General features: G+C 38.6%; 2 protein-coding genes and 2 non-coding genes across 4 annotated transcripts; 3 read left to right on the plus strand and 1 right to left on the minus strand.

Moving 5' to 3' along the window:
• Window positions 1-1,602: 1,602 nt before the first annotated feature.
• Window positions 1,603-4,131, minus strand: LOC112193149 (trihelix transcription factor GTL2). The gene is made up of 2 exons (XM_024333201.2): window positions 3,543-4,131; window positions 1,603-3,154 (listed from the first exon to the last, which is right to left on the minus strand). Exons 1-2 carry the CDS (start codon window positions 3,992-3,994, stop codon window positions 1,798-1,800), a joined length of 1,809 nt encoding a protein of 602 aa, XP_024188969.1. The 5' UTR covers window positions 3,995-4,131; the 3' UTR covers window positions 1,603-1,797.
• A 4,967-nt stretch (window positions 4,132-9,098) lies between these two features.
• LOC112192560 (mitochondrial import inner membrane translocase subunit TIM23-3) lies at window positions 9,099-9,542 on the plus strand. Its single transcript, XM_024332353.1, has one exon. The coding sequence runs from the start codon at window positions 9,099-9,101 to the stop codon at window positions 9,540-9,542; it is 444 nt and encodes a 147-aa protein (XP_024188121.1).
• Window positions 9,543-10,796: 1,254 nt separating this feature from the next.
• TRNAF-GAA lies at window positions 10,797-10,869 on the plus strand. The gene has a single exon. It is a non-coding gene; the product is annotated as a tRNA-Phe (tRNA).
• A 78-nt stretch (window positions 10,870-10,947) lies between these two features.
• On the plus strand, window positions 10,948-11,020 carry TRNAF-GAA. The gene has a single exon. It is a non-coding gene; the product is annotated as a tRNA-Phe (tRNA).
• Window positions 11,021-11,213: the final 193 nt, after the last annotated feature.

Below are 11,213 nucleotides of genomic sequence, written 5' to 3' on the forward strand. Positions count from 1 at the left end.
GGATCTTGAACACATCCTTGTTTATATTAATCGAAAAGGGAAATTTTGTTAATTATTTTCGGAGTTAGATCTAGGGTTCAAACGTATGGTAGAGAACCAAGTTCGACAAAATAAAGCAATGTTTTGTAGTTTCATAAAAATGAGGTACATATAAGTCATTTTTCTATGAATTGTTCTAGTACGCGCTACACGCGCCCCTAACTACAAAAAGTTTTTTTTTTGTTTCTATCGTGCTCATCCGGTGGCGGGCGGAGGCTGGACTGGCCTTTGGCCTTCCTGTCGTCTGTTCCGCTGTTGGACGGGTGATGAGATTAAGGCTTGGGGCAGCTTCCTAGGGGCTATGGCTACTTAAGGCTTGGCAGATGGTTCGGTGGTTTTCTGTCCCTCTAGCTTCCTTTCACATACCGTGGCCAGTGTTCCGATTTGGTGATGTGGGCGATGGATTGGGAGGGGAGGCAGTTGGATCCCCATCTTCTTTCCTTCTAAGCGGTGGTGCCGACCTCTTCTCGATGGCTTCGATCTGGTTGTTTTGGTGAACCCTTGTCGGGTTTGCTGGGTTTCCAGTTTTGGGGCTCTTGATGGGTGGTGACGCTCCATTAACGACATCTGAGATCGGCAATGACGTGTTTCGGGTGGTGCGACGTGTTTCTGGCAGTTCTAGTTCTGCGGCGGCGGCGCTTGGTTGTGCACGTATGGCTGCTGTACAAAGGATTGGGGCGGGGCCTGTTGGGCCGATCTGCTAGGTTTTGAGCCCACTGTTTTTTCTTCGGGCTGCTTCTTGGACTTAGGTACTGGGGCTGGGGTTTTGTGCCCTAGGCCATATTATTCTTGTTTTTTTCGGGATTGTATGTTAGTAGCTAGTTTACTTTCAATAATTCCCTAAGTTTTTAGGGACCAATGATTTGTACTCAGCTTACAGAATGATCGGTGATTCTACACATCTAGGTGCAAAATTCTTTGGTGTACCGCAATTGAGCTAGCGCATTGGCACATGAAACTTTGTCTGCTATTATTTTAGTATAGAATTATGTTGTTCTGCTAGGCTCCGGAAAAGGAGCGAAATTTTTGTAAGTGTAATGGTACCTATATATTGTGCCATTCTGGCATGAGCTTCCTATAAATGAAACTATTATCTTCATTAAAAAAAAAATGAGGCACATACTCAAAAAATCATCACACCGCATTAATCGCTAAAGCGATTATAAAAAATATATACTAGGTTATGTTAATGTAATCTTATGAGGGATCATATGTAGATTTATGTTTTTCTCTCGATCTAAAATCTGATGCAGAAACTAGAGTGCTCTTATCGGGATCCTAAACACATGCTTGTTTATGTAACTCGATCAGATCAGAATTCTGGTATTTTATATTGCATAGGCACCATTATTCTCTATTTGTACAATATATATGGGGCATATTTTATGGTAATACTACTTCCTATGTTTCAGTGTAAATTATATATTCTTAGATGAGTTGTGTTAACTATTACTTATTATTATAGTAGTCGAGAGCAAATGTGGAAAATTTTAAAATGACAGCAGAGCTCATTTAAAATCTGGTCCTCATTTGTTTTTCTGTCGGTGCTCACTACAAAACAAATTTTCAAACATACATATTTTCCTGCTGCCATGAAATATTATATATTCGAGTAGAAAATAAAATTTCATGTCAACTTTAAATCGAGTGCTAGCTACCACATGTTTACCATGCTAAGACAAGAAAAAATAAATAAAAAGAAAAAGGTATCACATATTATTATCACTGAAAATATTGCACACACAAATATGCAAAACATCAGAATTCAAAATCAAAAGCTGCCGGTACAGCTTGCAGTACCATATTGTTTTTCTCACCTTCAGCTAGAGATGATTGGTTCTCCGGTGAGCGGTTTTCCGGCGCCGCCGCTTGGTGATCGGAAGGCGGTACGAGTATGCCTTGGTTGTACAAAGTGCTTAGTTGATGAAAATAAGGGCAAGTCCTCGAGTCAAGCGACCTCTTCTTGTTCACATCCTTTGTTTTCCTAAAGTACTTATTGATATTCTCCCATTTCTCTTTACACCTCTTGGCGTTTCTCTTGTAACCCAACTCCGACATCCCTTGTGAGATTCTCTCCCACAGTGGAGCCTTGACGGCTCCTCCATCTTTATCCTTGTCTTGTTGATCGCCATTGTTGAAGAGACTGCACCGGAGGTTGATCAGAGCCAAGACTTCGTCCCTCGGCCACCTCTTTCCGAGGTCTTGCGCTTTGTCGTCCGAGCTAGGGTTTTGGGTTTTGAGATGATCGGAGCTAGGGTTTTCAGGAGGCGGAGATGAAATGGGCAGTTTTGGATTGATGCTTAGAGTGCTTGAACTAGGGCTTTGGGGTGCAATGGCTTCGGTCAGTGAAGTGGGTGTGCTTGGATTATTTTGGGTGTGGAAAGAAGTAGTAGTAGTAGACTTGTGAACATTGCTTGCAGATGGGACCATTGTGGATGATGTAATTGGTTCTTGATCATTTTCCTTTTGGCCATTACTAGGGTTAGTACTACTACTAGTACTAGCTGATGATGTGAATTTCTTCAAGAACTGAATAATTGTAGCTTGTCTATCACCTGCAACAGCTTGTTCATGTGCCATGGTTTCAAGCTCCTTGTTCATCCTATCCATCTCTTGCTTCTTCCAAGCTTCTTCCTTTGCAAGCTTCTCTTCATCTCTCCTCACCATGTCTTCAAGTAGCTGACTGTGAGTCTCTTCTTGCTGAGCCATCAACTTGTTCACTATGTCTTCACAGAAACCTTTCAGCATTTCAAATCTCCTCTGCCTCTTCCTCTTCTTGTTGTTGCTCTTTGCTCTAACAATCTCTACCTGTGTCTCACTAACTGTTTGATCATTGCTTGGTGACTCTTGAGGATCCAAAGCTGTTTGGCCTTTATCTTGGTTTCCTAGTTCTTCACTTGGCTTTTCAACTTCTACTACTTTTTCGGTATTCTTTTCTGGTTGATCTTCAGCTACGTTTTGAGGTGGCTCAACTGGTGGTTGATAGAGCTGCTCAAGCTCACTAAGAAACCTGAAGTTCTTGTTGAAGTTGATGTTGTTGAAGTACCTGCTTTCCTCTTCAAACTTCTCCTTGCACTTCTCTGCACTCCTTTTAAAGCCAACCTCTGCAAGCTTTCTGCAGCTCATCCATCCCATCACAAACTCGTTCAGCAAGAGCAGAATATTATTGAGCAAAGCATTTATTTCACGACTCTTAAGCATTCGATCTCGATCCCCTAAATAAATAAAGAAACTGTACGGGGCGATCTTTGTGTTATTTAGTGAATATGTACAAAATGGTCATTTGGTCCTCTTTCCCTCTCTATCTCTCTCTCTCTCTCTCTCTCTCTCTCTCTCTCTCTCTCTCACAAACACATGAATAAACAGTAACTAAAATTCCATTAGCATCAATCCTACTTCATACTAATCAAATCTAGCTTAACCCTAGCTAATTTAGAACAAGAATCTAGCTGGATGGAAACTTTAACTGAATGAATAGGTAGCTATAGTTATGTAGGTAGTACCTTGAGACATGTTCCCAAGTGAACTCAGGGAACCAATTCTCCATGGTAGATCTGATCCGGAGCAGTGCAAGCAGCTCATCGTTACTCCAGGGATCGCTAGGCAATTCAGGTGGCATCGATGCTGTTCGTTCTCGTTCGATCTCCAAATTCGATGAAGGCAAGACCAAGGTAGTGCTGTTTTCTTGCTTCTCTTGATCATTTGCGCGGCGGTGAAGTACTACGGACGGAAGCAGAAGCTGATTGTGAGGTGGTGGCTGAAGCTGCACAAGTTCTTGAGGTGTTGGGGGAGGAGGGTTGATGATGTTGTAGCTATGATGATGATGATGATGATGATCGAAGGGTTGGAGATTAGGGAAGGAAGAGAGAGGAATATTGGGAAGAGGGAGAGGGAGTGAAGTTCTTGAGGCTGCTATGAATTGGTGCAATTGCTCAGCTGGGACTCCATCGAACATAGTTGCTTTTTTGAGTTTCTTTACCTCTCTTTCTCTCTCCGTTTTGCTCACTCACTGTAAATTAAGATGGCTAAAATGTTAGAAAGGCAAGACTACAAAAACACCAAACCATCTTTCTCTCTCTTTCTCGCTCTCTCTCTCTCTTCTATCAAGGACTTTTGTCCTATGCTCCTATCATGGAAGGGAAGAGATAGCCCACCACACCGTTTTAGATCGAAGAAAGTGAAGTCACCCTCAATTGGGGAGGAAATTATTTAGCTCAACAAAAGGTGGCATCGTAATTTCACCATATATATAATGTTGACGTAATGTGTACATATTGCACTAATTTTATCCTTTGTTTTGCTAAGACTAGCTAGTCTTAAGTCTTAACCAGTGATTTTCCAAGCTGTGGAAGCAAGGTTAATTAACATATCTTAATTTGAGTAGGTTTAGAACGTCAACGAACTACAAACAACGAATAGCAAACAATTAGTGTTTTTGCTGCTTCATCTTCTATGGAGAAAGACAGTATAAGCAAAACATACAATGGCGGGATGGTGGTTTTATTCAATGATTAATAGTGGATTTAGAAACTTTTCTCAAAAAAGAAATACCATCGAGACAAAATATGTGCGTCTGTTTTTTATTATCTATTGAACATCTTTTACACGTTTCCATGGATCTTTTATTCGTGATTTTGTACATCAGATAGATGGTGAAACTTTCTAGTTTATTAACAGATCGTCGTCCAAAGTCAATTACCTATAATCTCTCCTTGAATCCACACTTAGTTTTTACGTTACAAATCAACATTGATCCAAAGCTTTGAAACCATCTTAGATAACAACTATTAATCACCTATAGCTTAACAATGATGGATCACCTCGCCAAGCTCAGAGTTGGACTCAATCCCTTCCTCTCTCTCTTTCTTCGGTTTTTCTGCTGGATAAATTTGGGTGTTAGTTGTATTCATGGTTTTCAGTTGTAATTTTTCCTATGTCGAAAAAAAAAAATGATGGATCACCTCTAAGGCCTCTAACAAAATCAGAAACACATATCCCAAATGGATCAATTGGGGAGTGCGATCCACGGAGGTGAGGATGAGAATGGTGCAGGTAGGTATATAACTATATGATTCCTGGAAAATGATACTTAAACATGCTGGAAGTGACTAGCTTTATATTTTGAAAATTTGGGAGTATTTGGGGGTCCTTTAGAATCCTATGCAGTAGCTGATGCTCATGATGGTGTAATAAACGGCAAGGGGGGGGTGGCAGGACACGTGAAAACATGCAGAGACTGGGACCAATTTATTTAAGGAAGGTGGGTCTTTCAAATGGTACAAGAGGGACTACCCTAACTATTCTACGACCTCATCCATCAACACTCACTAGTCACTACCTTAGTTGAGCTTACCTTAGCTAGCTGTCCTTCCAAGTTTGAACCATTTGGGAATAATTCATATGCCAGCATCATTGAACTTGGTTTCTTGTGTCGGGTGCTTCTGAGTTTTGCAACTTTTGAACAATACGATCTCATATTTTTTCTTTACTTAGAGATTATATATGCATGGGTTGTTATTTGTTAAGGGTCTTTGCTGTTAGCTCAAGTAGTGAGAAAGCGAAATGGAGTTACAATTAGGTTAAATTAGGTAATATTAATTGAATCTTTCCAATGTAAAAAGTTTACTAGAATGGAAAAATTCAAATTTTCTCTAAGCAAGAGTAATACTGCAAGGACTATTTCTTAACCTATTTTTAATCAAGAAACTAATACATTATTCAAGCTTCATGAAGTTTTGCGTATCAAACAAAGAGTCACCTTATTACATTCTAAAGACTTAACTAAAAAACTCTTCATGATACAAAGACTTCAAACCCTCAACCCTATGGCATTTTGCTTCCCCAACACCACTCATTTACATGGAGGGGTATGTAAATGTATAAGAAGTAATACTCTAGTCAAGGATTAATCTTAAAGTTAATATATTATTATGATTTCAACATCACTGTGGGAGTGTAGACTTTATCGATAAAATTCACAACAAATTTTTGTATATAAAAATTGTTACAACATATTATGTATTGAATAAACAATTGACATAGTGTGTTATTTACTTAAATATTACAATACAACATATATTAAGGAAATAGAACTCCTATTGCTACATGATTTATCTTAATATATTGCTAACATGTACTATACAAGTAAACTTTTCCTCATAATTGGTCTTTTGGAACTATGATATGTGTTGTGTTATGGATTCTCCAGAAAGAATTGCAAGAGAATTCCATTTTGCCTTGCAGTCAAAGCTAAAAAGATGATTGAGATTTTTCCTTCCATCAATCTGCTTGGTCGACTTTTAAAAGCAGCTTTTAGTGAATTAAGATCTAGTGGGGGCAAAGAGTCTTTATGAATCAGCACATTATTCACCAACTTGTTATGAGATATTGAAAGAGATGTATCATAGCTCTGGTTGTTACAAGGGAGCAATGTAAAAAGTTTGTCCTCCTTTACCCATTTTTGCAACCAAATATATACAGAATGACAAACCAGAACATGCAGGTGTTCAATTTGCCTGCTGGTTTAAAGCCATACTCACTCAACTAGTTAGGTTAGGAGGAGAATCAAGCTATCCCAATTAGGGATTTTTTAATTGAATCCCTACTCATGAATTTAGCATACAATATTCAAAATTGTTCATAAAATTAGACATATATTTTAGATTTTTCAGATCCATTATTGGGTGTGACACTGTAGGCATGTGACTGTGTCAAATGGCTACTCATCAGACGAGTACTGTGGACAAAAACAAATTTTCAATTATCTATACCGTATCACAATGGTGTTGAAGATTGTATAGCTCATATCATGAATTGCTCGTTCTAGTTGGCGTCTTAAGACCACGTGGTTAGTCTAAATTTTAACAAAGTTCCAATCGGGTGAAACATGATTTTAGGTTTTAAAAACGGTGTGATATGGCACACGATTAATTTTTTTTTTCTTTCAAAAATTGAAAATTTGGAAAATAATAGATATATTTTGTCTGGAGTCTAAGTGAGGACATACCGAGCTAGATATCCATTCTCACAGCACTTTAAGCATAAAAAAAATGATTTATTTTATCTAATTTTGTAAAGTAGAAAAGTATAGGGACAACGATCTATTTTTGATGAACAAGACAACGAGTCATTGGTAAAAACTAAAGACACCCCCGTAACTAAGGAAATTGTTATTTATACACAAGTATGTAGTCAGTAAAAATCCTCTTGTAATTTAATTGTTATTATATTTAATATTAGTTCTATGATTTGACGCCATTGCTCATTCTTCTTGGACTCGTAAATAAGATGTGAGAACCAAGTGGTACGTCAAAATTTCAATGAAGTTCTGCTAATTCGATGAAATATGCTCTCTGCTTCAATGTATTATTTATGGACGAGTCTGTGGTCGGGAATGTATAGTTCTTCTTTGTGCTTTTTCTTTGCATGGTCATTTAATTCCTCATAATGTCTTGGTAAAGCAGCGGATAGCTGTTATGGCAGGTTTCGAAATCTTAAAATTTGTAATTATATGTATGTTATTCTCATGTGTTAAAATGTTATAGAATTACTCTGTAGCCTAATGTTTACTAAATTTATAATATTAATTCCATAATTTCACTTCTGTTACTGATCTCTGTTTTCGTAAGTTTTAACTCGATCCTAAGAACATGAGGGAGTTGTGTAAATAAGATATGAGAACCACATTACGCCTTAACAGTCTCGTAAAGTTCAACAATCAATATGGAGACAACTATATACGTTAAGTCGTTAACTTCTAAGCTTTAGATCACTAAGTAGACTCGACCACAAAATTTACCGAAAAAAAAAAAGACTCGACTACAAAAGGCATTAGGGGTGTTTGGGAGCATTGCCTATTCAGCCCATAACTAGACCCAAACCCAAGAAGACCGGAAGCCCATAATTGATGGGCCCAAGAAGGTACTTACAAAATAAATTGTTTCTTACAAATTGGTGTGGGTGTTTATCAGGTAGCTTTCTTGAGTTTTAACTACTGAAGCTTGGCAAAGACTTTGTTTTGCAGCACTAAAAAAATTCTTGCAACAAAATTCTCAAATTGATACACTTTACTCGGTAGAACGTATTAGAGAAAGGCGATGCTTTAACTCCACTTAAATCCATTACACATTATTCTTACACATTAATATATGTTTATTTCTTTTCTAAATTCTAGTTTTATTGTAGTGCGAACATAAAATTGTATGATCCAGGGGCAGAATTACGTCCAGGTCTGTGAGGGTCCGGACCCCCTCCCCCCACTATTTCCTAAACAATCTCAATTAGCTTATAATTTTCCTTAATTATACCCTATTTGTCTTCAATTTTATTAATGGACCCTCCCAACTCTCTGTAATATAAGCAATGACTTTGTTCAAATTTTGTTGTTTGATAATTTGTAGGGTTTTTAATTGTTTCCTTTTGCGTTATCTTATCATAAATCATATTTGAAATGGTCTTTTTTTCCTGTTTCTGTTTAGCATTCCTTAATGAGCTTCATAGTATTTACTTTTTCTTTTATGGCGAGTTTCATATGCTATATTTTTATGTTTGTTCTTGAGAAGAAAAAGAAAATTTGTTATTGAACAAAAGTTTTAATTCGATCGGACCCTCCCCCACCATAAAATTCTGGTTCCGCTCCTGGTACGATCTTACTAACATATTAATTTCACAGTTAACGACCGATTATCTGTACGACCGACATTAAACTAAACTATAGTTAACTTTTCTTACGACGTAAGATTTCTCAAGATGAAAACAAGGACAAAAGGTAAAAACTTTCTATTTATTACTGGTCTTGTCCGAAAAATAAATAAAAATGCATAGACAGTTGAAGTCAAAAGTCAACATTCCCTCCCAGCAAGCCAAAACCCTCCCACTCTTTGGCGCTAAAACCCCAAACGTCACGCACAGATCTTGTGCTACAAACCCAGAACCTTCTCCTCTCCCAAATCCCCAAATCCCAAATCCCATTCTCTCTCTCTCAAATCTGAGACGACCCACATTCCCCTAATCTTCACTCTCTCTCGGAACCCACGTTCCCTTCTCTCTGCAACTCGATCATGGCCGATTCAACCCAACCCACCACCGCCGTCGCCGCCGCGAATCCCTACAACCCCTACCAAGACCTCGACGCTCCCATCAAGAAGCTCTACTACCTCCCAACCTCACCGGAGCACCTCTATCCCGAAAAAGCTCCAAAACCCTACCGTCCCTTTGGAGAGAACCTCGTGAGCTGCACCGGCATTTGCTACCTCTCCGGCCGGACCGCCGGAATCGTCCACGGCGGTGTTAGGGGACTCAATGCCGCCGGCGCCGGCGAGCCTCGGAGGGTCAGAATGAGCAGGGCTTTGAGCTCCGGTGGCGAGTTGGGTCGGAGGTACTCGAACGCTATGGGGATTGTTGGGTTGTATTTCTCTGTGATTGAGGGTTGGATTAACTGTTACAGGGGTAAAGATGGGATCTTGAACACTGGTGTTGCTGGATTTGGGGCTGGGGTGGTGTAAAGGCGGCGCGTGGGCCGAGGGCGGCGGCGCTTGCGGGGGTGATCGGTGGTGCTGCGGCTGTGGCGGCGGTTTCGGGGAAAATGGCTGTGAAGAAGTATGTGGGAGAATTGGGTATTTGGGGGTTTTGAGATGTTGGTTAAGTTGGAATGGTTAGTTTTAGTGAATGAAATTGGTGGAGAAAAGGGTTTTTGGTGGGGTTTATGATATGCACATTGGGAAAGTTTTAGTGATTAGAATTGAGATTTAGTAGAGGATTTTGGTATATGTAATCCAATCTGTTTGGTTAACTCTTGTTGTTATTGATAATGATGATGATGATGATGATCAAACTAAAATGGAGATTTGGGGTTGTAATGAAGTTGTGAAATCTAATTGTTGAATTGAATGGAGCTGTTTTTGTGCTAAATGAGTTCTTTTGTTTTTTTTATGACAATGAGTTCTTTTGTTGGGTTGTTTGTGCTTTGCAAATCCTGATTGAGGCGCCAATTGCCCTTTTGTGTCATCATTTTGTTTGTAGAAGGTGCATTTCTTTTTCTTGAGTGAGAAAGGTATTTAGAAGTAGAAACTCATTGCTTTAGCCTTTATGGAATGAGTAGCATTGCATTTAGTATATCTTGTAGTAAAAGTAAAAAAGGATTGTTCTACTGATTAGAACTTGGACTAAGTAGAGATGGCGTTGGTTTATTGGTATGTATAGTACTATTTGGTTAACCCTTTGTTGTTGGTGATCAAGTTAAACGGAAATGGAGTTTGTAATGAAGATTGAAACTAGGATTGTCGAAAATGGAGTCATTCAGGTAATTGTTCTTGTGCTAAATGAGTGAGTTGTTTATGCTTTGCAAATCCCAGTGCAGGGTGAAGTCCTTGTGTGATGTAATTACATGCTTATGTGTAGAAAATGAATGATATATCTTAAGTTAGGTGAAGTTATATAATAGACAGTGTTGTGTTTTTTTCTTCTAATCACATCTCAATGAAGAGAGAGAGATTATGCTAAGGTATTGTTGTGTTGAAATTTCTTTTTCTATTATTTAATTCAAACAAGTTACATTTGGTGGAAATCTGGAATTGAATTGAATTTTTTTTTTTTGTATGTTTTGGAGGAGCCTGAAGGTTTCTTTTGATTCTATAAAATGGAGTCAGGATAATTTATTTTGTTTTATTGACAGCTTATTGTTTTCCATCTTCTGCCTGAGGTTTAGTTATTCAGTAGAGTTTAATATTGGTTTAAGTATCTACACTGTATCAACAACTGCGGGGATAGCTCAGTTGGGAGAGCGTCAGACTGAAGATCTGAAGGTCAGGTGTTCGATCCACCTTCACCGCAAGCATTTTGAAATTTTTAATTTATTAAATTAAAAATTTTAACCATTAAATTAGACTATCGTTCAATGCGATTATAGTTGCGGGGATAGCTCAGTTGGGAGAGCGTCAGACTGAAGATCTGAAGGTCAGGTGTTCGATCCACCTTCACCGCATACTTTAATTTTTTTCTTCAATAAACTCCAAGTACTCTACAGGTCGGTCTGTTTAACATGCCGGGCGTATACGTCCGTCCAGATTATGATCGCCTCAATATATATTTTTTTGAGTCCAAATATGATCTTCCGATGTTCATATATCATTTCATGATGGTCCAACTCTTGTTGTGTTCCTCGTGGCACTCAATCG

Source organism: Rosa chinensis, chromosome 3 (assembly GCF_002994745.2).
Source record: "Rosa chinensis cultivar Old Blush chromosome 3, RchiOBHm-V2, whole genome shotgun sequence".
NCBI classification, from domain to species: Eukaryota; Viridiplantae; Streptophyta; class Magnoliopsida; order Rosales; family Rosaceae; genus Rosa; species Rosa chinensis.